The 25,674-nt window shown below is 38.9% G+C and overlaps 7 protein-coding genes and 1 non-coding gene across 11 annotated transcripts; 5 read left to right on the top strand and 3 right to left on the bottom strand.

Moving 5' to 3' along the window:
* Window positions 1-5,310: 5,310 nt before the first annotated feature.
* LOC115483703 (prolyl 4-hydroxylase subunit alpha-2-like) lies at window positions 5,311-6,254 on the top strand. The gene is made up of 3 exons (XM_030225773.1): window positions 5,311-5,650; window positions 5,705-6,010; window positions 6,062-6,254. Exons 1-3 carry the CDS (start codon window positions 5,457-5,459, stop codon window positions 6,252-6,254), a joined length of 693 nt encoding a protein of 230 aa, XP_030081633.1. The 5' UTR covers window positions 5,311-5,456.
* A 551-nt stretch (window positions 6,255-6,805) lies between these two features.
* On the top strand, window positions 6,806-8,774 carry LOC111603340 (prolyl 4-hydroxylase subunit alpha-1-like). The gene is made up of 7 exons (XM_030223307.1): window positions 6,806-7,022; window positions 7,080-7,231; window positions 7,295-7,445; window positions 7,501-7,697; window positions 7,760-8,409; window positions 8,462-8,624; window positions 8,691-8,774. Exons 1-7 carry the CDS (start codon window positions 6,838-6,840, stop codon window positions 8,768-8,770), a joined length of 1,578 nt encoding a protein of 525 aa, XP_030079167.1. The 5' UTR covers window positions 6,806-6,837; the 3' UTR covers window positions 8,771-8,774.
* A 740-nt stretch (window positions 8,775-9,514) lies between these two features.
* LOC111603328 (prolyl 4-hydroxylase subunit alpha-1) lies at window positions 9,515-11,353 on the top strand. The gene is made up of 6 exons (XM_023320862.2): window positions 9,515-9,723; window positions 9,782-10,075; window positions 10,144-10,340; window positions 10,400-10,962; window positions 11,030-11,195; window positions 11,261-11,353. The coding sequence occupies exons 1-6, from the start codon at window positions 9,533-9,535 to the stop codon at window positions 11,320-11,322; spliced, it is 1,473 nt and encodes a 490-aa protein (XP_023176630.2). The 5' UTR covers window positions 9,515-9,532; the 3' UTR covers window positions 11,323-11,353.
* Window positions 11,354-13,702: 2,349 nt separating this feature from the next.
* LOC111603330 (uncharacterized protein CG13380) lies at window positions 13,703-14,638 on the bottom strand. Its single transcript, XM_023320864.2, has 3 exons — window positions 14,616-14,638; window positions 14,044-14,324; window positions 13,703-13,977 (listed from the first exon to the last, which is right to left on the bottom strand). Exons 2-3 carry the CDS (start codon window positions 14,302-14,304, stop codon window positions 13,840-13,842), a joined length of 399 nt encoding a protein of 132 aa, XP_023176632.2. The 5' UTR covers window positions 14,305-14,324; window positions 14,616-14,638; the 3' UTR covers window positions 13,703-13,839.
* A 1,443-nt stretch (window positions 14,639-16,081) lies between these two features.
* Window positions 16,082-16,153, top strand: Trnap-cgg. The gene has a single exon. It is a non-coding gene; the product is annotated as a tRNA-Pro (tRNA).
* Window positions 16,154-16,327: 174 nt separating this feature from the next.
* Window positions 16,328-19,556, bottom strand: LOC111603312 (ubiquitin carboxyl-terminal hydrolase nonstop; the record flags this gene model as incomplete). The annotated part of the gene is made up of 5 exons (XM_023320833.2): window positions 16,328-16,798; window positions 16,865-17,685; window positions 17,748-17,858; window positions 18,270-18,671; window positions 18,741-19,556. Coding segments are annotated over 5 exons (2,193 nt in total), but the record flags the coding sequence as incomplete, so codon positions are not given.
* A 419-nt stretch (window positions 19,557-19,975) lies between these two features.
* LOC111603319 (zinc finger protein 32-like) lies at window positions 19,976-21,224 on the top strand. Its single transcript, XM_023320841.2, has one exon. The coding sequence runs from the start codon at window positions 20,075-20,077 to the stop codon at window positions 21,113-21,115; it is 1,041 nt and encodes a 346-aa protein (XP_023176609.2). The 5' UTR covers window positions 19,976-20,074; the 3' UTR covers window positions 21,116-21,224.
* Window positions 21,225-21,963: 739 nt separating this feature from the next.
* On the bottom strand, window positions 21,964-24,778 carry LOC111603318 (histidine triad nucleotide-binding protein 3). Of its 4 annotated transcripts, XR_003944206.1 has the most exons (5): window positions 23,098-23,187; window positions 22,769-23,010; window positions 22,498-22,691; window positions 22,312-22,439; window positions 21,964-22,252 (listed from the first exon to the last, which is right to left on the bottom strand). XR_003944206.1 is itself a non-coding variant. In XM_030223794.1 (4 exons), the coding sequence occupies exons 1-4, from the start codon at window positions 23,151-23,153 to the stop codon at window positions 22,386-22,388; spliced, it is 546 nt and encodes a 181-aa protein (XP_030079654.1). In that variant the 5' UTR covers window positions 23,154-23,175; the 3' UTR covers window positions 21,964-22,385. The 4 variants fall into 4 exon arrangements, 3 of the variants coding, with proteins under 3 accessions (XP_030079654.1, XP_030079655.1, XP_023176607.2); XM_030223794.1 differs by having other exon boundaries at window positions 21,964-22,439; window positions 23,098-23,175; XM_030223795.1 differs by lacking the exons at window positions 22,769-23,010; window positions 23,098-23,187 and adding an exon at window positions 24,447-24,778 and having other exon boundaries at window positions 21,964-22,439.
* Window positions 24,779-25,674: the final 896 nt, after the last annotated feature.

Here is a 25,674-nt window from a genome sequence, read left to right on the forward strand (position 1 = left end):
TTCAGCTGCTCTCTCTGGCAGCCACCTGCCAATAGCTGAGAAACAGCTAATTTGTATCTTTTATTGCGGTTCTGTTTTCTGCTGCGCGTGACGTGGCTCTTGCGTCAAAGTCAAGAACAAAATCATGATTTTTTCATCTATTTCATAGAGCGTTCACTTTGCTAATTGGGATAAAGCAAATGTCAAATTCATTATGGAAAGCCAATTGCATTTCAGAGGAACTTAAACAACTCGATATTGATGGGTGAGCACCTGAATGCGTGGGTACAGTTCAAGGTCAACTGGAATTTACTATGCGAATTGATAGCATTGAGCGACGAGCGCTTTACAGTCATAGCCAACAACTCAAATGTCAATCAGCGCGAGAAATTGGATTAGTTGAGTGAAGCGTTTGCATAAGCAACCTGATGGAACTCAATCAAAGAGGCTCAAAGCAATTGCTCAGCCTCGAGTGCCTTGCAAAACTGAATTTTAAATTCAAAAATCCACAGGAAAATTTATTATTAAGGTGCGAATAATATGACGTCATTAAATAATATGGGAAGAGAAAAAACTCCACAACATAATTTTAAATATCATTCAAAATTTCCTTTTATATTTTATGTAATTGCATTTGAATAATGTTTTTACTTTAAGGCTTACAGGGTATACATTGAAGTGCCCTAAGCGTAATGCGAACCAATAACGCCACTTTGCCATTAAACAAGACCTGTCTAGCCGGTCTGGCCATTGTTCTAATAGCCAGTACAAAGGACGACTAGGACAACGTGTGCAAAATATGAGAGCCCATCAATTCAAGCCCAAAATGAGCAAACGAAATATATAAAAATAAATAAAATAAACATTCCACACTAAGTTGAACCTGTTCAAACAATTGATAAATCGATTTTTACTTTGTATATAGATACCCTGTAAAATTGAATTTTGATCTATGCAGAACTGTTGACATTTTTAAATTGGAAGTAAAGAATTGTAGAAAATTTGATGAAATTAAGTTTCCAGGAATATATATATTAATATATGTTTGAAACTACTTGATAACTTTAACGCGATAGATTCTTTATATATACTGAAGTACTTTATATAGCTATGGGCTTGAGTTTCCGTTAGCTATTCCTTCAAAAATATATAGTTGAAATCATTTATATATATAGTTTATAGTTTGAAATCATTTATAAAAATTGTAAAAAAAAATATATTAATAATGCCAAGAAAATTTCTATTAATTAATTTATTATTTATTAATTTATACAACTCTTTTAACAAAAAAAAATTAATTAAAACATATTTTTAGTGTTTTAAAGTAAAGGACTAAGCCTTCTTTTTTATTTTTAATTTTAAAAATATAAAAAAATGAACTAAATGGAAAAAAAAATTAAATAAAAATATGAACTAATTATTTAAAATATAAAATATTAAATTCACGTTCAATTTTCATTGCTTTCCTTTAAAGGGTATTCCATAGTCTAGCTTTTAAAATTCCTATTGATTTTTGAGGGTTATTTTTTGGAAGGTTATAAATTGCAAAGCTGAATGACATGCCGTCCTTTGTCAAAGCTGTTGGCCAAACGCTGTGTTAGTAAATCGTGCGGAATTCACGCCCCGTCACTTTTACACAGCCCCCTGATCACGGCGCGCCCCCTACAGGAAGGCGGAGCGGGAAAAATTCAGCGTAATAATACATAATTCAAATGTGACGCTGGACACATTAGTTCCGCCGTTTTGAGCACTCGCCGGGCGTCTGTGATAAATGAAGGTTCAACAGGTTGATGGCCGACTGGCACAGCAGTTAAAGTAAATTTCATGCTGGACAATTTCTGAGCAGTTCATAAGTTCTTGTGTGCCAAAAAAAGCACAAATATATAGATATAGAGAGAGAAAGAAAACCATGAAATGTCTTAAATGAGCATTTCATTTGAAATGCTGCGACTGCCATCGATGATTGATGAACGTCGTCGGCGTGCGTATGACTAAAGAGAACTTGGCACATGGGCCATAAAACATTTTCAGCAGAAGCTCATCAAGTAGCCATACAATAAATAAAAGAACATTCGCAAACAATTCGTGATGGCACAACAGAGCTTCCCAAATGTGGGAGATCATAAAAATGCAACGCCCCAGTCAAAGACCGAAACACATTCAAATTCAAGCAGAACACATACACACACAAAAACATATATATATACATATATATATATATAAATATATATATATATATACGCACATAAAGAGCAGACAAAAGACATAAAGTAAATGAAGCGCCGCACCTAATACAAAAGGAAAAAGTAATAGACAAGTATTTCTATTTCTATTCCATTTCCATTTGCCATTTGCCATTGTCGTAACTCAATGCTATTTAAAGCCAACTCGAAATCAAAATCAATTGTTACAAGCACAAAGACAGACACACCCACACACACACAATGTCAGTGCTTGGTTTAATAGAAAGATAATCATTTTTGGTATGTTAGGAGACGCATGGTGGCTAGGCAAATGGAACCACAACAAATCTGCAACATTCAATTGCAACTTGTTCGCAAGGATTTTATTTTTTAAGAGATATATTCGCAAATCAAAAGCAAGTCAATTCCTTGCACAACACGATTGCCATGACAGCAAACTGTGCCACCGAGACCGAGTCCAATCGGCAGCAACATTTAATTGGCTTATAATGCGGCATGGCACAAATGCCAATCGTGCTATGAAAATCTATTATACTGGGTCGTATACGTAATACGCTTTGAGCTCCAGAGCAACTGCAACAATTGAGTGCATAGGAAGTAGCTGTGTGTCTAGTCCAGTCGAAGGCAATTTCTATACAATATTTAGACAAAGGTGCTATATTTATGAAAGCTATGTAAATATTAAAAATAAGCAAGGCTGCTGTCGAGTCGAGTCTGACTGACTGGGTAATACTTCACAAGGCGCCAGCCCTAGACAAACTGGCACAACTTCTTCAAAATATTAGAATGCTTAAAGACTATTCATACTTTTGAAGAACCCACATACTAATGTTCATATCTCTACAGTTCATATAGGCTCTGTCTTATTTTGAATACTATAAAACAAACTGGAGAAGATGAGAAGAAGAAGTGAAACAAAAATGGCAAACTATTTCAGAGCTTCGAAATGTCTCATTAATAAAAGGTTTTTAAACATTGAAACCCTTGACAAGGGGAATTCGGGGAATTAAGATTTACTTAAAATATATCTAACAGGCAGAAGATGCAGTGACACATGTCACAAAGTAAATATATAAATGATCAAAACGAGGAGTAAAGTTGATCTAAGCTTGTCCGTCTGTTCTTCCATGAGTTGGTTATGTATGCCTAACCGAAGTGTAGAATGATTAAAATACGAGCTCTTCACGGAGTTCAGAATAGTTTCTAGTCGGACACTCCCGACTAAAGCATGCTTACTTGTTAAAACCACAGCCCAGTCTCACTCAAATCGATATCAATACTAGGCAAATGGCAGAAGAAAAACAAAGAAGGTCTGTTCACCTACTGCATTAAATATTACATAATAAATATATTTCAAAATTTCGCAATGTCTCCATTCGTCTGCTTCTATTTAGAATATGCTACAGGGCAAAGGTCAACGCCTGTCAATCCTACATGATTCCTATATGAGCTCAATAGAAACGGACCAGACATCTACCTAATGACACATGTTTAATCAAGAGGAATTTATTGCCATCAAATTCTAGAAGACGACAACGGTCTAACCAGCTGTGCAAGCAAACCAGGCGCATAAATATCCATTGGCCACACACAGAGAGAAATGCAAAATTTGGCATTTAAATGGTTTAATGTCGCGCCAAAATAAATCAATACAATGCCCGAGGCTCAGACATTAAACAATGGCCTAAATAAATTGTTTAAGTGCTATCTAAATAGGTTCATAAACATGAATGAGTGCTCGACGAATGCGAGCAACATTGTTCCCAGCTGTGCAAATGATAAAACGAATATATTTCATTTCTCCATATATATCAAGGTGGCAAAGTGTCTGACAAATAGCATTAAGTTCGGGCATACCTCAGGAGCTCACACATGCAACAAACAAGTGAGAATGTTGCAGTCGGACTTAACTGACTGCACAAGACTCGTTTCAATTGATTCGAACACGCTCCATTGCCATACAACTTATATGTAGATCGACAAGAATACGCCTTCCAGGCTTAGCTTTAAGATAGAGGACGATATGGCAGAGATCATCAGATAATCAGTTGCTCTTTGTGTTATAGTTCTGCAACTGTGACTCGATTTTCCATGCCCCTAATAAGTACAGTTAAGTGTGCTATATATTTATGGCCAGAGCTTGTCTATACTCCAAATCTCTACTTTTAAAAGCGACTTAAGTAATAGATTTTTTGGTTAAATATTGTTATTTAAGTACTCTACGTTCTGTCACGACTCTAGCAGCCTTAGCCCTTTATGACCATACAAAAGAGCATAAGTTCATCATTTAAAGCCTGTGGCTTGCTCAAAATCAATATACTCTTCTCGTGAATGACGTGAAAAAGTGTAAAAACAAGATAGAAACTTTGCATTGGAATGCATTCCCATTGCATAAGACACGTTCAGGGTCACCCACATGAAAGATGTTTATTCCTAATGCCCGAGCAAGGGCTTGCACTACAATTTTTCGCTACAAATTGTAAACACTTTAGGTGCGCACTTCAGTGGGGCTGTGGGAGCTGTGCAGGAAGCAAATATTATTTAGACTTTGATTTTTATAACTTTGCTCAGCTTTTGATTGCATTTAAATGTTGTTTATTAGATGAGCGGAACCTTTTGTATAAGTAGGTAGTTAAAGTTAACAGTAAAAAGGAAATTGTTATGAATTATTTGAAACTAACTACAAACAAATTGCAAGTCTTTTGCTATTTCAAATTTTAAGATCGACGCATTCATATACAAGGAAATGCGAACGTTCGTTCGGACGCATAAAGAGACAGGCAAAGCTAGATTGACTCAGCTCTTCATCCTTATCAAGAATATATATACTTTATGGTGTCTGCCATGTCTCCTTACATATATCTTAACAAAACCAAAAGCCCAGAGATCACATTTTCAATGGGTTCCAGGTATAAAAATAAATTATTCCATGAGCATTTGTTCCCAACAAACAGCAAGACTAGAATTTCTTACCAATAAATAGTTCCTAATAAAACAAATTAATTTTTACAAAGCACAAAAATATCTAAGGACAGACAGAACTCTCAATGCTTTCAGATAAAGTCACCCATGAATCAAGTAAAAATTCTTTTAATATTTCGAAATCTTCTTTTAAAAATAATACAGCCAAAAAAGGCTTTAACTTAACCCCATAGTTAAAACTTTTAAATGATTTTTTTTTCTAAACCTTTTTATATCCACGCTTTAATTTCAGAATAGTCCCCGCTCTAAAGAGCTTGACTAACTGCATTAAAATAAATTTCCCTATTTAAAATGTGTAACGCAACAAAATATTTAGTGCAAGCTTTCAATATGAGGCCAAGCTTGAGCTGTTCGATCTGCGTAACATTTCTATGGATTTTCGCCTTGAATGCAAAGGAAACACTTAAAACTGCTCAAACTCGGTTCATAAACGAGCTCAGCGGATATACGAGTGAATTGGCAAGCAAAATTAATACAATCGAGAGGTAAATAAAAGTATCCCAATCAAAATCTGAATAATATCTCATTTCTGCTGTCAGCTTTCTGGCTGAGGTGCGTGCAAAGAGACAACTGTGGAGCACAAACCCCGAGGCTTATTTAGCCAATCCGTTGAACAGTTATGCGCTTATACGACGCCTGCACGAGGATTGGAGTTACTTTGAGGCTTACATGAACGACGCAGTGGGCTCATCTCAAGCTGCCAATGTAAATAAGCTGATTGAGGAAGAAGCGCCCAAGGTTGAGCAGTTGGTGGAGGCAATGGAGACGCTTGTACGCCTACAGACCTACTATGATTTGGATGTGGAGCAACTGGCCCAAGGGCTGATCGATGGCAAACAGTCCAGGTGAGTGACTATCATAAGTTTAATTTCATCTTAATCAGATCGACTTTACAGTTGCCCACTAAATACTCTCGATTGCTTTGCCCTGGCGGAGCTTTGTCAGCAGAAGTCTCTTCCACAATTGGCATTTGCCTGGTATAGAGCAGCTCTGGACAGCTTTAACTATGCTCAACAAAGCGAGTTGTATGAGAAAGTTTACGATCTAACTGTGTTTGATTTATACGGCAAATATGCAAATATACATTAGCAAGCGGTTAGTTCCAAAGTGGTTAATATTGACTGCATTTAAGGTGAATGTTTGACAGGTCACATTGAGAAGGCTTCAAGTGTGCTCAGCAATGTCGCAGATTTACATAGCCTGCTGTCATTACATTCTTTGTAAGTGCTCCAAATAATTCTTTATAAATCAGTATAAAAACTAAGCTTAGCTCTGCTCTGCAGTTAAACAATGTGCCGATAGGGGGCGCCACTATGTTTCCCGCTCTTCAACTTTATGTAAAGCCACAAAAGGGCAGCGCGCTGATTTCACATGTTTTCGAAGAGCATTTCTGATGTCCCGTCTTGGTGAGCTGCAAGTGGAGTAGGTTTTCGTATAAATATTAATATATATTATATACATTAAAACTCTATAAAAACTCACATTTTCAGCTCTCACCAAGCGAATATACAGTTGAAGAAGTTAGCTCATGTGTCAATCACTGTGCCTGTTAGAAATGCTTATTAAATACTTTGTCAAAGTTGCAGGTGTTTCTAATGTGGCATGGCTAATTAATACGAGACAAATCTGAGTTTAGTTCAACTTGCCGTGATCAGTTAACAATCGGCTGACAATGAAGTTGCACGTTTCAATTTATGGCTGCCTCGTCTTGCTGTGTGCCAGGCTCACCTGTTCATCAGAGATGTACACCAGCTCAGTGCTGGGTCTGGTGAAACTCCTGGACATTGAGAACAAGTTCGTGCTCCATATGAAAGAATACGCTGAGGCGCAGGAGCAAAAGCTGGAAACGCTAAAAATGTGCGTGCAAATTTAATTAATTAAAATTTAATTTAAGCAAACTAAATTCCTTTGCAGCTATTTAAAAACACTGGAGCGCGTGGCACTTAAAAGCAAAAAAGAACAAAACGAATTCGTCTCCAATCCACTGCAAGTTTTCTCACTTATTCGACGCTTACGTGAGGACTGGCCTAAGTTGCAGGTGCTCACGAAGGCGGAGGTAGGCGCAGGTAAACCAAAATCATAATTTGATGCAAGCAATTATATTGCCTTCAACTCTAATGCCAATGCAGAGCAACTGCAGGCCATGACAGAGCTCTTGGACCTGGCGCCTACTAAGGAGGATATGGACGAAACTCTGGAGGGCATGGATCGCATAGAGGTTACCTACGATTTCAATCCGTTTGACATAGCAAAAGGTCTGCTGAATGGCCAGCAATTCAAGTAAGTTATTTCCCAGCTGCAGGTCAAGCTTTAAGCCAAAACAAATATCTTGCAGCCACACGCTTTCCATACGCGACTGCCTGGCTATGGCCAGGCACAAATATGGTAATAAGAACTATGGAGGAGCTTTTGTCTGGTACAGCATTGCACTCAAACGGGAGAGGGAGCCAAATTCCTTTACCTACGACAAGGTACTGGGCGGAGCATTGGATGGTGTGCGTGAACAATTTGCCAGGATGCGTATACTGAAAGGTGAGTGCCATATGTGATCTGTCTTCCCATATGCCTCATATATATATGCAACTATTAACCAGATATGACAGAGAATGAGCCCTTACTAAGTGAAAAACAAGTGCGGGAACGAGTCGATAAAATTCTTAAATCGGCGAACTCGACTGCTTTGGACTACTTTGTGAACGAGCTGCTAGAGCAGGACGACAGCTATTTAATGGCTGAAGGGAAATTGGAAAAGTCGAAGGTGACATCGCATCATGTGGGTTGCCGCGATCAATTTCCCAAGCGCACGCATCTCACCTGTCGCTACAATTCGACTACCACACCTTTTCTGAAACTGGCGCCACTTAAATTGGAGGAGATCAATCTTGATCCGTACATAGTCATGTACCACAATGTGATTTCCGACAGCGAGATCGAGGAAATGAAGCGGCAAACGGTGAATATGTCTAACGGGCTTTCAGCTTTCGCATCCTGGAATCAAAGTCAACCAGCACGAGTTGTGGCACGCGTGAAATGGCTGATGAACCCAACTCCATTCGTGGAGCGCTTGAATAATCGCATTACGGACATGACAGGTTTCCAGCTGCAGGAATTTCCATCGCTGCTGGTAGCCAACTATGGCATAGGTGCCTTCTTTCAGCCCCACTACGACTACGTGACAACGGATCGTGTGCGCGTTGAGGATAACTACGGACTGGGCGATCGTTCGGCTAGTGTGGTATTCTATGTACGTATGCCACATCGGATTTCTTTATATTGAACAAACGTAACACTTATAGGCAAGCAATCTAGAGGGCGGCTCAACCGTCTTTACCGAGTTGCAACTTACAGTTCGACCCCAGAAGGGCAACAGCTTGGTTTGGTATAATCTATTCGATGACGACACACCGGATCCGCGTTCCCGGCATTCTGTATGCCCAACCATAACGGGTTCTAGATGGAGTACGTACTTTGACGTTTCATTAATTGACTTTTTTAATTTTTTAATTCTTTGTTAATTTAATATAGTACTTATCAAATGGATCCACAGTTTGCCTCAGACCTTTGCCAAGCCCTGCCAGGCCAGGCCAGCTCAGCCAACAAAATAAGCAATAAACAAATTTCCTTTTTATATTTGATAAATATATATATAAATATAAATATATATATATATATATATATATATATATATATATATATATATATATATATATATATATATATATATCTGCTCAACGCTTTAACTTTATTTGTATCTGAAATGGTATTTTAAGTGTCCATTAAAAATGAGACAATGTCTGCCTTCACAAAATATAGCATAATAAATATAAAATATTAAATATAAATAATCTCAAAAAAAAATTATTTTAATAATTCTTTTTTTTTTTTATTTTGATAATGATTATTATGATAATTATCATCACTTTGCTTAGCCTCACAATTTTATTGATCTTCATATATGTAAGAAACTTTTTAATGATGTAGATCCCTTAGAAGTTGCAGACATTTTTCTTGATGATCATGCAAATTCTTAATGATAATTATAGAAATTTTAATGTCTTATATATCATAAATAGTAAGCAAGAAAAAAGTACAAAGCGCATTTTAAAATAGGAAATGAAAACGTTCTGCCAACAAGAATAAGATAACGAAATACACGAGAGATAGAACCTTTCCGAGGGTATCTTCCAGTCGAACACACAATAGTTGCATTGAATGATTGCAGCTATCTGGTCACGCTAAGCCTAATGCATGCAGCTTGTAAATAAACCATGGAATTTAAATTAAATTTGTATAAAAACTTTTAGCTGAATTTGAAAGTGGTTTATACTACATAGAGAATACAGTAGGAATAGTGGGTTCAGCTGAAAATGACGTGGATTTTCGTATGTTTTGTAGTGCTACAGGCAGCATTTTGCAAGGCGGAAATGGAAAACGAAATATTTGTGTACAGCAGATCTGATGGAAGCATGACTAAGTTGTTGCAGCTGGAACACAAGCTGCTGAGTAGCTTGGAAGTGATGGCCAAAGACATGCAGCAGAAGCTAAATATGATAAAGCTGTAAGGCCAACTGCTAAAGTCAGTTGTGAAATTAGTTATCAAATTCAGTTACTCACAGCTACCAGCTGATGTTGGAGCGTAAGCCGCTGCGTAGCCCCGAAAAGCAAGAGGAATATGTTGCAAATCCCCTAAACGCATTTACATTGCTGAGACGGTTACAGCAGGACTGGCCCAAATGGCTGGCGTACCTTGCAAATCAGGCCAAAATGGAAGAGATGCAAAAGCTGCTGGAGCAGGTGCCAAGCGAGAAAGATTTGAAGACAGCAATTGAGGGCTTATTGCGCATTGAGAGTGTCTACAATCTGGAGACATCGCACATGGCCAAGGGCATGCTCCTCGACAAGCAATACGAGTGGGTGATGTATAGACCAACTAATCGGAAGAATAAAGCTGAAAAAGACTCGTTCCATTTCCCTTCAGCTCCTATCTCACAACACCCGATTGCTTGGTCCTGGCGGACACTCTCCTCAACAGCACAGAGTTCGCCAGATGTGCGCATTGGTATCGCACGGCACTGCGACTATACAAGCAGCCCTATGATAAGCTGTTCAGTCGAGTGCTCGGCTTGAAGCGCAAAAAGCTATACAGAAAGTATGCTCAGGCCATTGTCAACGAGCGTAAGCATACATTTGATAAATAATTATTTTACCTACTAAATTCAGGTCTGCTTTGACAGCGGATGTCTCGCACACGCCGCGAGTGGCTGGCATAGAGCCCGGCTGGCAAGAAATGGCTGATAAAATAACGAAGAATCTTGTTCGTGATGCCAGCAGCGATAAAATCGCTCTGATGGTGGATAAGTATCTGGCAGTAGACGAAAAAGTCTTCATTGCTCAGCGCGCCAAGTACAAGCCAAGGCCCAAAGTTATGGAGAAGGCTTGCCGCGGACTCTGGCCAGAGCGGAAGACACATAATTTGACCTGCAGCTACGTCAACAAGAACTCAGCTTACTTAAAGCTGGCGCCCTTGAAGCTGGAGCAGCTGAGTTCGGAGCCCTTGATACAGCTCTACCACGATGTGCTATACGATAGTGAAATTGCAGCTATTCAAAATGCGGCAGTTTCCGAAGCTGAGGCCAACAGGGTAAAGCTCAACGTAAACCATCGAATTGCTGATATGTCAGCAATGGATGTGCCAGAGCATAGTGAGCTGCACGTGCTTAACTTTGCCCTGGGCCAAGGCGCAGCCACGAAAGCCTGCAGAGCGCGCAGCACTCGCTTGGCTACAGTTGTTTTCTATGTGTGTACAAAGATAAAGGATTATTATTTAATCATAATTAAAATACCATCTATTATTATCAATGCAGGCGAATGACGTTGATATTGGGGGCGCAACCATATTCCCAAAACTGCAGCTTGTGGTGCAGCCACGGCGAGGCAAAGCGCTGCTGTGGCACAATTTGAATGCAGCTGGTGTGCTAGATCCTTTGGCGAAACATGCTGTTTGTCCCGTGGTACTTGGCTCCAGATGGGGTAAGTCGAATGCAACTGCAAATACATATTAAACTAGATTAACCATGCTTAATATTCAATTACAGCCATTACAAAGTGCATAGAAGACGAGCAGCGGCGGCTGCCCAAGACGCTGTGCCTGGCCTGAATAGATATATAGATTCCTCTAAAAGATAAGAGTAATGCTAATAAAGAGCTCAATGCTTACAAAAGTGGAACAATGCCGTCTGCCTTCTCCCTCTCCCTCTCTCTCTCCTCTCTCTTTCACTTTCGCTGTCATGTTTGCCATAAAAATTGCAAGCGTCACTAGATTTGGAACAGGGAAAGGGTCGCAGGGGTAGAGTCAAGTCGGCTGCTATCTGCTGCTATATCGTAAGCTTATGTGCTTGCCCCAAATACCATTTAGCGGAAGTGCACACTTCAGTAATGGAACGGGCGACGCAAAGTGGCAGGCGAGTGGAAGAGAGCCACGACGAGCACAATGAAAGGCGGCGCATTGACAATGGCGCGGGCACGCGAGATGCTTAAAGAAAAACAACGTTCATTTTTCACCCGGCACAAACAGCCAAACAGCCAAACAGCCAAGCAGAGGACACACACTCACATAAAGGATGCGCTCAACTGATTTTATATGCGTTGCTGCTGAGTTGAGGGCAACTGTTGACTGGCCATGAAACTTTTCATGAATATTTTAAGCAATTGCATAATTTACAATTGCAGCAGCGAGTATCAGGCGCAACAGCGGCAGCTGCAACTCCTCGAGTCGGCAAAACTAATTGCCAAGATTACGGCAAGCTGAATGCAATGGACCATGGACCACGGCCAACGGGGCTGGAGCGGCAGCGCCAAGCAACTCAAATAGCAGCACTAATTGGAAAATTTTCAACTGCATTTGCCGCCGCGTTGCAGCTCTTAAATAGTGCTAATGCTTGGTTAAGTTGTTGGCCCGCTGCCGTCGCGCTGCCTAAAACTTACAATGGGTCGGATTGCAGAAAGACGGAGAGACAGTCAAGCTGTCGGCTGTGAGTGTTGCGGCAAATAAAATCAGCATGAAAGCAATTGTGCAGCTCACTCGGAAGAGCCCCCGAGGCTACACAAAAAGTGGAGAACAGACAGACAAACAGGACAACGGAAATTAGACACGAAGCCAATGCCAGTTGGCGCTACGAAGGGGTAGCAAACGTTGGGGATCAACTGCAACAATGAAAGCGAACTGTGGCTTGGCAGCTCAATTCAGAGCACGAGTATTATTCTAGTGATAAGGGCATATATAGATGTCCATGCAGCATCACATGGGAGTTGAGTGCAAGCGAATACATAAAGTTGCTTTGATTAACTAACTAAAGTTTAGCCAAGCGACTAAGTCAGACAGCATAGTTAGAAAAGAACTTCCTGCAGTAAATTCAAAATTATATTTATAAATCTGATTATAATTTTTATTAAAGGAACTTCTTTACTTTCACCGTTATTTTCCTAATAATATGAAATACTCTCATATGTAGACACAAGTGTGTAAAAACTTGACCTGACCCGTTGACTAGTTGTTTGTTGTTGAAGAAATAAGGCTTTAAAACTTGGCCAGTAAAGCAGCAGCAGACAAGAGCAGACACTTCAAGGCCTCAGTTGCAGAGTTGAGGCCAAATCAAGGGAATCCATTGAATGGCTATGCGGCAAGCTGTTGAGATAAGTAGGAACTTCAGTGGCAAACAAACCGATGCAGATGCCACGCCACGCTAACATTGCCCAGAGATATACACAAGATTTCTCAGACAGCAGCAGCAGCAGCGGCAGCTAGATTGCCGTTGCAGTTGGCCAGTTGGACGCTGGGGAAGCATTGTAAGGCGATTCGAACTTTTAAGTGATTGAATTGTTAACGGCGACACGAATTTGTTTGGCAATTTGAATGATGTCGCCCTGGGAATGGTTTTGAAGCTAAGCGCTGCGATAATGGTGCACAACGAATAAGTTAAACGCGAACTCTTTACAAATTGTCAACTCTGTGTTTAAGATGCTTTAAGCGTGCAGCAAAGTGATGGATCCTTTTGTCAGTAGGCGGCAGGCAACATTTGCCCCCATAAAGGCAACTGAGTGCTGAACTGAGTGTCTATCACCTGCAACAGAGAAGGAGAAAGGACATTAAATCGATGCAGGCATTAGCCACAACACTTCACTTACTTGATGCCAAGTCATGCCAACTGCTTAAGTTGCGCTCTTTGCCACATATTCCATATGGCATATGCCATATGCCACATGCCGCATGCAACATGCAATCATGTCAAGCTGCTTCTACTGCTACTTACGCGCCCTGATGCTGCTTGCCTCCAGCTTATGTGGAACTTACTTCGAGTCAAGCTGTCGACGACATTGAGTACTTCATAAATGTCACGCTGGAAACGCTCAGCCGACTATCGACTGTGTGTGCGTGTGTGGGCAGGTGTCTGGCTTTGGTTTCGTTGTGTTGATGCCGGCGTCGCAGTGCTGCAGGCGTATTAAGTCAATTGGGTGTGGATTAATAGCACAGTTTTGGGTGTACACTAGACACATTATATATTTAATAATATACTCAGAAATTGTAATAACGGGTCCAAGCATTGCTTGTGAATGAATACATATTAAATGTACGTCTATATTAATACTAATTAATTGCGTTGAGTCTCAAACCCAGCTACAAATCGTCGCCGTCATTTGGTAAATTGGCATCTTCGATTTTGCGTATTTCCGCCCATGTCAATGTCGATACCTTGATGTCCGTTATGGGTGCCAAGCAGTATGGGCAGTGGCGAAAGTCCATCAGAAAGAAATCCTGAACAGATTATCATTTTTCCCATTAATAATAATTCCAACTCAATAAAAACCGATGAGCACATACCATTGGATGCTGCTTGCAACGCTCGCTAATGCGTCCGTGAAAGTAATGATGACAGCGTCCGCATTCGAATGCCTGTTGGGGCCGATAGCAGATGCACGGATGCACCTCATACTTGTAATCTTCTGGCAGATCGTATTTCAGTTTGCTTCCAGTACCCTTGGCCTTGCCCTCGCTGCTGTCGTTGTTGTTGCTCTTTTTGTTTCTGTCTCTCCAGTTGCTCTTATTGTTATTGCAGTCGGTCAATCCAGGTTTGAGGTTCATTCTGACTGAAATGTTGCTGCCTCCAGCAATCAATTAGAAAATATGCTGTAGAACATTTATTACTTTATATTTAAATTATGACTTATAAATCAAATTCTTTAAGTCGTCCATCAAATTCTTTAAGTCGTCACAAACATTCAAGCGTGCACATGTGCACAGATGTATTCATATCTGCATACATATGCATATTTGTTTATGCACATGAATTCCGCTTAAAATAACTTCTTTTCGTAAAAAAAATAAGTTAAAAGGAAAATACAGTTGTTCTATGCACTTGTATATGCACACAATTAGTGTTTAATATCAATTACCTTTCAAAGAAAACAAATGCGTACAAAGAGTAAAAAATTATTATTTATTTGTACACATTTGCGTCGCGAAAATATTCAACTAAGCAAGCAGTCAGTGCTGAGCCGATAGGTACAGCCATAAAAAGCTAGATAAACAGCTAACGATTATCTGCCAGTCAACACAATCCATTAAACACCTATACATTTTTTTTAAATTGTAGGTCGATTTGCCAATTGGAAAATAGCTAAGTTGCCAACACTATCTCCAAATATTGAAGTAACGGTGCTTACCGGTGCTGTAAAATGCTAAACAATTGTATGCAGCTCTGAAAGTGTTCATACGTTTGTACAAATATACAAACATCGCAGTGTAATTAAAACCATTGTTTTTGTTTACCTACATATTTATATGTATATATTTATGGGGTTCTTTGTTTCTATATTTCACATATTTCATCTGTATACGTTTATGTCGGTTGTCAACAACAATTGCGATACATTTCATCCGCCATCCGTAAATCTTTAGCAGCAGCTCCACAGAAAGCGCAATTGCGCGCATCCATAAGATATGCAACCTTAAAACACAAGATCATTGAATTTATGTTAATATACATAGAGGAGATCAAACTGTTTACTTCTGGATGCATCTGACATCGTTCTCCAATGCGGCCCAAAAACGATTTCTTACAACTGGTGCAGAAAATAGACCCTCGTTTGCGATTACAAATACAGCTTTCGAGGCTCATATTCTCTGGCTTCTTAAACACGGGAAATTTAGATGAGGATAGCCAGGAGTATTTTTTTGATTTATTGCTACTTTCAATTTCCATTCTACAGCTGTCTCTACTTGCGTACCGTTGGTGGTTACTCGTTAGCTTAACAGTTCTTTTTGAATCAAGCTAATCGCCGTAGCCCCGTTTTCTTAACGGCAACCAGTGCTGTAAAATATTCTGAGATCGATAACAATATTGTTGGCATTCCTCAATTTATAAATAATTTTTATTAAAAAACCTCGGTTTTTTATAAACAAACTACATAAATAACATTTGAACTTAGAAAATACCATATTAATCCTCGCCTTTATTAAGGTTTCAGTAAATTAGATAATAATATAAAGAATAGGTCACTCCCAAACTGTTAATATAAGAATAACTACATTTAAGTTGATTGTTTGTCTAATACGGTTGGATAATAATTTCTATATTAAAAAATTAAATTGCTTATATAGTCAATATACCTTTTAACATATTAACAGAGTATTTACCCCATACTAAGTTTTGCCGAAGTATTCGAGCGTAACAAAAACTACTGGTGTGTATCTTGACTGATATAGCAATTCCGTTTAGCGTAGACACGAACCCAAACTCATACTGTAGTCTTCTCTTTCTAACACGTGTTGCATGCGCTTCCGAATATATACACAATATGTAATAGTCAGCGCCGTCGCAGCAATGTGAAATATACAATATGGCGAACCACCTTCAACTGGCTCGTTGGTCTAGGGGTATGATTCTCGCTTCGGGTGCGAGAGGTCCCGGGTTCAATTCCCGGACGAGCCCAAGTGTTGAAATTAAATTTTTTTCTATTTTTTAGGATTTTGTTTTTTTTTGTTTCAATTGCTGAATAGTATTAAATAAATAAAGAACAAATTTTCCGCTCTAAAAACAAAACAAGTAGCTGCTCTTAACTTCGAAGATTGTATCAGTTAGTTTCATTTTTCATTTTTTTGTTTAAATTGTTGGAAATTTCGTGACTAAGAGCAAAAATTGTGATATTTCGTTTTGTTTCTTTCTTGCGTCGCATTTTGGTTGCTATGCATTAATTTTTTGTTTGTTTTCTTTTTTCTTTTTTTTTTGTTTCCATTGTTTTACATACATAAGCAATTTGTAGTTTAGCATTCGTTTAGTTTTTAGCATTATGTGCTGGAAATACTTAGAACAATATGTATTTTTCATTAATTAAGATTAAGATTTGTTGTTTAAGCGCTGCCGCGTTCTTGTCTGCATTTTGTATTTGTATTTGTAGTTGTAGTCGTAGTTGTATGTGTGTATGCTACATGCACTGGCACCCAGAGTGCCTTTGTGTGTGTGTGTGAGTGAGTGATTTGTGAGGGGGGAAACAGTCTCTATGGATGCGCTGAATTTGTGTCCTTGTCCATGGCTCACTCATACTCCAAAACATTCTTATGATAGAATAATAAATAACTGCAAAGAAGAGAGTAAATGAATAATTTAGAACATTTAATACATGGTTGTCTGCATTGCTCTCACCCCTCGCTGTCGAGCACCTGCTTGAGCGATGCCATTGTTATCACATGATCATCGCACTTGACCCACGTATCCTTCTGATGTCGCACGTAGGCCGTGTAGTGGCCGGTATCGATGGTGCCCACATGATTGACAACGGCATACAGCGAGAACCGAAAGTCGCCATAGGCATTGTTCTTTTCGGACATAAAGGGCGTCATATCGAATTCGACGGGAAACTGAATGAACGACGAGATTTTGCGATCGATCAACGCTGAATGCTCGAAGCGCTTCAGATGGAACGACACGACGCTGGGCAAAGTGCGCAGGCTAAATTGTTTGGTGGACTCCTGATACGACTTGCAGGTGGAGCATTTGATTTTGGCCGCCGAGCCGAGGTGCTCGGCCCGCGTATAACGCTCCAGGCAATCGATCAGCGTTTTCGGCGTGACGCCGCCATGCGTTGTCGTCTCGCCGAGATCCAGTGAGATGTCCCAGAAGGGATCGAATGTGGTCGAAACGCCGTTGCATGCCTGGCAGACGACATCGCTCTGCAGCATACCCGTAAATATTTGATCGATGATGCAGTTGCACTGGCCATAGCAATGCGTGGCTGTTGCATTGGCACTTGAGCTGGAATTGCCGCCCGTTGCGCTCGAGCTGTTGCTCTTGCTCTCATGCTCCGACTTGGCCTTCACACAATGTCGATGCAGCACATCGAGCGTGGCTATGAAAAACTCATGCGCATCCTGCTGCTCATAGCCGGCCAAGTGTTTCGCATGGTTCCAAATTAAATGCAGCAAGCGATGCAGCGACAAGGGGGAACGTGAGCCCGAATAGAACTCCTGCACAAAAAGCCAAATCAATTGGTTGAACTGTATAAATTGGCTACTGCGCATGCGCTTACCTGGAAAAGACGCGACACCTCGCATACCAAACACTTGTGTGTGGATTTACTGCCACAGTCGTGGCGATCAGACATGAAATAGTCGCTCAACAGCGGCGTGTGCACCAGTGCCTAAGGAGAAGCATTCAGTTGAGATATAAATTACATAAAACAGATTAAGTAGACATGACGAACTTTAAATACCCTTACTGTCACTGAATGCTTATAGATATGAGGGCACAAGGTAAATAGTAATTGAATATCAGAGGTCAGATGTATGATATGGTAGATATATACATATACTGCTAATATCTATTGATTAACTTGTTAGCATTTAAAAACCGCGCCTTGTCCTTTACGATAATAATCGATAGCAAGCGTTCAAGCAAATACCAATTGCATTTTTTGTTATTGCAATTATCGACTTTTGTTGTTATTGCCCAATGCCATAAAACAGCTGATGTTAGAGATGAGACTTGAACTTATTTGTAACGCGATATTTAATAATTTTTTAAATATCCCTTCTTATAGCTGCAGCCTCACCTGGACAATACAGTTCATGAAGCAGGTTGCACCCAGATTGAGCAAGCCTCGCAACCCAATCGTTTGATTTGGTCGCACCAGACGCCGACGGGCATTGGCCAGCAGAAGATTCGTCTCCTTGGGTGTCGGTATCCATGGCTGCCAGCCGAGGCTCTTTTGCAGATCCTTCGCTTCCAGCTTGCGATTGATTATGGCGTAGTCACGACTGCGTGCATCGTATATAAAATCACGACACGCATAACAGTAAAGCGTGCCATGCGACAGCTCCAATGCAATATTGTGTTTCTTGGCTCTCAGATGGCTGGTAATGTGAGCACCCCGGCAGCCAAAGTAGATGCAATGCAGGCAGGCGTACAACTGGATGCCATAGCTGCCGCACTCGAAGCAATTGCAGTGTATGGCCTATGGAGAAGGGGTTAGGGAGGGTTGGTTCTTGGTGCTGCTGCTGCGGCTGCTGCTACTGCTGCTCACCTTTTTCTCACGCGCATCCTTGTTGACGCAGGCAGCGAAGTAGGCATCGATAACACGAAAGGTATCGTAGCTGTGCTCCTTTACGTAGCTCTGATAGTGCCGGCAGCCCGTTTCCGACATGACGTTAACGTTAACGTCGCTGTCGACGTCACTGCTGACGCTGACGCTGACGTCGCCTTTCGCGTCGAGCTCAGCGGCAAGCTTTTGCACGGTGCGCAAACAAACGGGTAGCGACAAATGCGTCGCATTCAGCGGCCCCTTTGTTAGCTGTGCGCCTTCGACACCCCCACCGCCCCGCCCACCGCTAACAACAGTTTCGTTAGCCGGACACCGGCCGGCAGCTGCCTCTGTGGTTGTTGCTGCTTTTGTTGTTGCTGCTGCGGCCGCTGCCGCCGCCGCTGCTGCTGCTCGAGTGGTTGTTGTTGTTGCTGCTGTTGGGAGTAAACGAACTTCAGGTACAACGTCGGCCGCTCCCCGGCCCAACGACGCGTATGCGCGCTTGCTGTTGTTGTTGTTATTGCCGCTGCTGGCTCTACTGCCGGCGCCGCTGCTGCTACCGCTGCCGCTGCCACTGCTTAAAATGCTTGTCGTACTATCAACACTGTTCTCTTTTGTTTTCGTTCGTTTTGCAGACGGCTGTGGCACGTTGGTTTTATCACACTTGCGCTGTTTTCGTCGAATTTTGGCCACTTTTATGCTGAACACGGGACACGAATTGTGTAAAATAGGAACTTTGTAGTTTTGTGGCTCTTTGATCAGTTTTCTGCTTTTTTCAAAGACACTGATTTTGCACACGCACACACACACAAATGCCACAGCGCACACACGCACAAACACACACACACGCACAAGCACACATGCATGGGTAGCGGACACAAACATACGAAAAACGAGCAGCGAGCAGAGAACAGCACACACAGCTGAAGTCGACTCTGGTATTGTTGATATAATATCGATACCAACGATGCTTTCTTTTTCGCATACTACTTGCGGCGATGTTTTTCAATACCGATAGATAGTGTGTGCAAATATCGACTAAAATTTGCATATTTTATATAATATTTAAAAAATAAATAATATAATTTTTTAAAAATGTTAGTTTCTTTTATTATTTCAAAATTAATGTAGTAGCAAACCTGTTTTGAACTATTTATTATTGGCGCTTTAATGGTTTTAAAATGATTTTATGGTATATATATTTGTGTGGTATATTTTAGTGTGACCAAAGTCAATTCGCGTTAAAATACATAAAAATTCTGTCAGCTACACAGGATAGATTTGTCTTTCAAACTATTTTATTTGTATACAATATTTGCAGAGCATAAATTAAAGCAATGGAAAAGTTCTGCCGCGTTTGCAGAGATAACGCAAATAAACTAGTGGACATATTCGACGAGCAGGAACCACAGGCAAACGAACCCAGCCTGGCTGAAATGCTAACCGAGTGCACCAGCTGTGAAGTAAACAAAGATGATGCACTGCCCCAGCAAATTTGCGAATCGTGCATTTCGGATGCACGCAATTTCTATGAATTCAAACGAAAATGCGAGGAGAGTCAACAGTATTTCTGGCAGATGCTTGAGGCAAACAATTTGCAACTGGCTGAATGGGCTGAGAATATGATCTCTGTAAAAATTGAAGAACAACAAAGTGAAGAGGATTTGACCGATGAAATGGATAAATGTGTGTACACCGACTCCCAAACGAAAGTTGAGGACACTTGGAACTCGAATATCTATTCAGCTTGTCAGTTTAAAATAGAATGTGATGTGATCTGTGAAACTAATAGCGAAAGTTTTGCCATTGATGAATCTTTACCCAGCAAGAAAATCGCCAATTGCTGCTCCACTTGCGGCAAGGAATTCCTAAGCAAAAAGAAACTCGTCCTGCACGAACGTTTTCATGCACGAAAGCGCGAGCACAAGTGTCAAATGTGCCCCAAGGAGTTTGTCAACCCAGGCAACCTGGCAGATCACATCAGGGCCCATACAGGTGAACGTCCCTACAAATGTCCGCATTGCGTGAAGGCCTTCACCCAGCGTGGCCGACTCAATGAGCACATACGTACACATACAGGCGAGCGACCCTTCAAGTGCCTGGAGTGCCCCAAGACATTTGCTAACGCTGGTAATCTAACGGTACATAAGCGAATTCACACGGGAATGCGTCCATATAAGTGTAATCTCTGCCAGGCAGCATATGTGCAGCCGGGTGCTCTTCAAAGGCATAGAAGGGTTCACATGACCGATGAACGTCCCTTCAAGTGTGTTATCTGCCTGATGCCATTTCCCAAGAGCTCATATCTCAAGCGACACATGAATAGCCATACAGATGATCCCAATTTCCTAAAAAATATGGGCTTGAATCTTTGTTAAATATGTGCGAAATTCCTTAAGCTACAAACATATTTGTTCAATTTGAAAGATATCATTTATGGAACAACGCTGGATGAATACCTAAGTAAAATTTCAGATGAAGATATATATAAATTTGAGAAAATTGAAAATTACTTCAAAAATTAATATTTTGAAATATTTTTCGATATTTGTCAACTGTGTAAAATTCCTTAATGAAACTCACTAATTATCACATCCAAAAATGTTTTTGGGAAAAGATCTGCGAACATTTAAATAATTCATAAACATTTTAAATAGTTTTAATAAGTTTAGAATTGTTAAAAACGATCCTAAATATTTTTTTAATATGCAAAATTACTGTATGATCTGAGAGTTTGCATTTCATAACATGTTTAACTTAGGATCTTAAGTATTACAAATATTCATAAACAATTCGAAGTCTTTTAACAGTTTGTCTTTGCAAAGATGACAATTAGTGGTCCATAATTCAATTAAATGTTTAAAATATTTCTTCTGTGTGAAGTTTTTAGTAAATTCTCTAAAATGACGGCGTTCAGATTCTCTAAGATTTGAAGGCAAAGAAATTTCCGACTACATTTGACTGATTCATATAAAAAAGTTATAATTAACTACTACAAAATGTATTGAAAGGTTTTAAAAATCTGCAAAGTATCCAAAAGTTATTGAAGCCTAAAAAATGCCTAAATTTTAAATACGCTAAGTAGTATAAAAAATAATAATTTATACCTAAAATGATTAGCTTAATAATTTATTGTATATATAAAGCAAGGGTTGTCTTAAAAGTTTTTGAGCTAAAAAAATTATATTTATTAATACAATTATTTTTTATTTACATTATATTATTATTTATCTATTATATTACTGTCTGTCTTCTTTTAACATGTTATATTTACATATTTTCGAAACTACCCTCGCACATAGGTGTTGGCTATTTGTTTATATACAACCATTAATTTATCTGTGACTTAGTTTAGGAATAAAGCATATCATAATATACCGAAAATACAGTATGCATACTGGAAAATATATACACAATACATTTATTTCTGAATTGTTTTTCTAAGAAATTTCTTTCGGTCTGTGAAAATTGAATGGGAAAACTTTTTCTTTTGTCCTTAAACAAGTTTCCTGTATCTAAATAAACAAACATCAGATAGTAATTGAAATATCTGATTATATAGCTATATACACACTGGCTGGCGATTATATACACAATATATTTATTTCTACATTGCACTCAAAAGAAATTTCTTTGAGTTTGAGAAAGTTACGGGGGCGAACCTTTTTCTTTTGTCCTCAAACAAAGCAGTGCATCCTGTGTCTAAATAAGCAAAGATTAGATTGATAAAGAAACATTCGATCATACTGCTATTACATACAGTTTTAAACCAAGGTGTTGAAGGTTTATACGTGATTTGAAAGGCAAATGACATCTTGGAACGTGGAGCGATTCCATGCATGTGCAAATGCTCCACAGAGATTAATGGCGGATAATGGAAGCCAAAAATTGCGTCTTTTGTACTAATGCCTTTTGATGCGAAAAAGTCTTGCATTTCTTTCTCCATGTTGCGCACTAGAAAAAAAAAATATATATATATATGTATAAATGTTTAAATAAACACAATTAATAGGTGCATTTAATCTACGTACCCATAGTTATGTGTGATTCGTCGAGAACCATTAGACTATCGTAATGTTGTTTTGGCACGATAAGATAATGATTTGGCGCTGCCGGCTTTATATTTCTGAATATTACAAAACCTTCAGAGTCCGCTTCTAAAATTGTTTTACTTTTCCCCTTTGCAATGTCACAGAATACGCAACTTGGAGCGTCCATTTCGTTTGCCAAACTACATTTTGTCCACATAATGTAAACAACACTATCGGCACACCTATCGATGACATTGTGATTTCAAATTCATAACCGATATTTATCTATTGTATTAGAGATAGTTAAGTAAAACTTATCGATAGCTAACCTACTCTGTATTTTTAGTTTTCGCCCCAAACAACTGAAATTATTGACAAAATGCATAAAACAGACAGCTAGTCATTTGGTTGGCGCCACCTTTTTACTAATTTTTTCCAATTTCTATTATCCTTTTGCACAATAATATTTGTGAACTCTCTGACAAAAAAATTAAGTTCGATTAAAAAATTCTTTATATGTTTTTACCATGTACAATTAGTAGTCCATAGTTCCCTTAAATGTTTAAAATATTTTTTCTGTGTGAAGTTTTTAGCAAATTCTCTAAAATGACAGAGTTCAGATTTGAAGGCAAAGAAATTTCTGACTACATTTGACTGATTCATATAAAAACGGTTAAGATTAACTACAAGCAATGCATTGAACGGTTTTAAAAATCTGCAAAGTATCCAAAAATGATTGAAGCCTAAAAAAAGCCTAAATTTTAAATACGCTAAGTAATATAAAAAATAATAATTTATACGAAAAATTATTGCATGTATAAAATAAAACGGCAATATTTTTCAAGCTAACAAAAATTATATTTATTTAAACAATTAGTTTTTATTTACATTACATTATTATCTATTATATTACTGTCTACCTTCCTTTAACATGATAAATTTACATATTTTTTAAACTACTCTCGCATATAGGTGTTGGCTAATTGTTTATATACAATCATTTAATTTATCTTTGAATTAGTTTAGGAATAAAGCATATCATAATATACCGAAAATATAGTATGCACACTGGAAAATATATACACAATACATTTTTTTCTGAATTGTACTGCTAAAAAATTTCTTTTGGTCTGTGAAAATTAAATGGGAAAACTTTTTCTTTAATCCTTAAACAAGTTTCCTGTATCTAAATAAACAAACATCAGATAGTAATTGAAATATCTGGTTCTCTAGTTATATACATACTGCCGATTATATACATAATATATTTGTTTCTGAATTGCACTTAAAATAAATTTCTTTGAATTACGGGGGCGAACATTTTTCTTTTGTCCTCAAACAAGCCAGTGCATCCTCTGTCTAAATAAACAAACGTTTGATAGTTAAACAAATATCTTATTCGGCTATTACATACAGTTTTAAACCAAGGTGTTGAAGGCTTATACGTCATCTGAGAGACAAACGACATCTGGGAACGTGGAGCGATTCCATGCATGTGCAAATGCTTTACAGAGATGAATGGCGGATAATGGAAGCCGAAAATTGCGTCTTGTGTACTAATGCCTTTTGATACGAAAAATGCTTTTATTTCTTTCTCCATGTGCCTCACTAGAAAAAAATAGATATATGTATGAATGTGTAACTAAGTACACTTTATAGCTGCATTTAATCTACGTACCCATTGTTATGTGTGATTCGTCGAGAGTCTTTAGACTATCGTAATGTTGCTTTGGCACGATAAGGTAATGATTTGGCGCTGCCGGTTTTATGTCTCTGAATATTACAAATTCTTCGGACTCCGCTTCTAAAATTGTTTCACTTTTGCCTTTTACAATGTCACAGAATACGCAACTTGGACCGTCCATTTCGTTTGTCAATCTGAATTTTGTCCATACCATGGCTGTAAACAGCACTATCGGTAAGCCTATCGATGACATTGTGGTTTCAAATTCATTACCGATATTTAACTATTGTATTAGGGATAGTTTTACTTATCGATAGAAAGCCTACTCTGTGTTTTTAAATTTTATGCCAAGCAAGTGAAATTATTTACAAGATGAATTATACAGACATATATGCACTGCTAGTCATTTGGTTAGCACACCCTTTGTAGTAATTTGCATTTTTTTCTAATTTCAATTTTTTTTTGGTAATGATATCCTTGTATGTTAAATTGTTCGATTAAAAACCGTTATATTTTTATACTATGTTCAGGGTTCGTTAAAAAACTTGCAAGTTTAATTATGAATATCTCGCTGAATTTGCTAACCACAATTACCAAATTTGTTATGTAGGCTAAAAATTGATTTTCTTTGGGAAAAAATAGCAATGCGAAGATATTTAAGTTTATCTCTAGGGGAAAAAATTGATTCTTACTTTGACTTTCGACTATGTGAAATTCGCTAAAAAAAATTTAAAAACTATTATTTATTATGTTGGATATTACAAATTCTGTGGAAATACTTTATTATTATAAAATATGATAAGGAATGTCTAGGAATGGTTGGCCACGGTGTACGAGTCCCGAAAACAATTTGCTTCCCAATCAAATTTTCGAAGTCATTTCGAAAAGGGCGGGACCGACATAGATTTTTATGTTTTTTGTGGCTCACCAAAACAACACCCTGTATATGTTCTACTATAGTTGACCAGCCTGCAACAGCTGAGCGCCAAAGCTGCTCTCTCGCTCTCTTTTCAGCTGTGTGCCGCTCTGCGCTTTTGGCCTTTTTTTTAAGCCGCTTAAGCAGCAGCTGCGCTGCGCTGCTTTCGCACTGAGTCAGGTTTTAATGTTTGTTTTTGTTTTTGTAGCTCGCTGCTGGCGCGCTTGCTTGGCCGCTCGCTTTAGCCGCCTGTTATTTTGCCTCACAGTCTGAGTTTGGTACGTCGCGCGTTCGTAACGCGCGCGT

Source organism: Drosophila hydei, unplaced genomic scaffold (genome assembly GCF_003285905.1).
Source record: "Drosophila hydei strain 15085-1641.00,03,60 unplaced genomic scaffold, DhydRS2 tig00000001-arrow-pilon, whole genome shotgun sequence".
Lineage (NCBI taxonomy): Eukaryota > Metazoa > Arthropoda > Insecta > Diptera > Drosophilidae > Drosophila > Drosophila hydei.

Coding starts and splice junctions, on each gene's coding strand:
- LOC115483703 (XM_030225773.1), top strand. CDS start 5,457: ATGTGTAACGCAACAAAATATTTAGTGCAAGCTTTCAATATGAGGCCA. Junction 5,651..5,704: donor AAAATTAATACAATCGAGAG/GTAAATAAAAGT, acceptor TTCTGCTGTCAG/CTTTCTGGCTGAGGTGCGTG. Junction 6,011..6,061: donor ATCGATGGCAAACAGTCCAG/GTGAGTGACTAT, acceptor TCGACTTTACAG/TTGCCCACTAAATACTCTCG.
- LOC111603340 (XM_030223307.1), top strand. CDS start 6,838: ATGAAGTTGCACGTTTCAATTTATGGCTGCCTCGTCTTGCTGTGTGCC. Junction 7,232..7,294: donor GAAGGCGGAGGTAGGCGCAG/GTAAACCAAAAT, acceptor ATGCCAATGCAG/AGCAACTGCAGGCCATGACA. Junction 8,410..8,461: donor CGGCTAGTGTGGTATTCTAT/GTACGTATGCCA, acceptor TAACACTTATAG/GCAAGCAATCTAGAGGGCGG.
- LOC111603328 (XM_023320862.2), top strand. CDS start 9,533: ATGACGTGGATTTTCGTATGTTTTGTAGTGCTACAGGCAGCATTTTGC. Junction 9,724..9,781: donor AAGCTAAATATGATAAAGCT/GTAAGGCCAACT, acceptor AGTTACTCACAG/CTACCAGCTGATGTTGGAGC. Junction 10,963..11,029: donor TGGCTACAGTTGTTTTCTAT/GTGTGTACAAAG, acceptor TTATCAATGCAG/GCGAATGACGTTGATATTGG.
- LOC111603330 (XM_023320864.2), bottom strand. CDS start 14,304: ATGAACCTCAAACCTGGATTGACCGACTGCAATAACAATAAGAGCAAC. Junction 13,978..14,043: donor GTTGCAAGCAGCATCCAATG/GTATGTGCTCAT, acceptor TAATCTGTTCAG/GATTTCTTTCTGATGGACTT.
- LOC111603319 (XM_023320841.2), top strand. CDS start 20,075: ATGGAAAAGTTCTGCCGCGTTTGCAGAGATAACGCAAATAAACTAGTG.
- LOC111603318 (XM_030223794.1), bottom strand. CDS start 23,153: ATGCATTTTGTCAATAATTTCAGTTGTTTGGGGCGAAAACTAAAAATA. Junction 22,692..22,768: donor CGAATCACACATAACTATGG/GTACGTAGATTA, acceptor TTTTTTTTCTAG/TGCGCAACATGGAGAAAGAA. Junction 22,440..22,497: donor CAACACCTTGGTTTAAAACT/GTATGTAATAGC, acceptor TTGCTTATTTAG/ACACAGGATGCACTGCTTTG.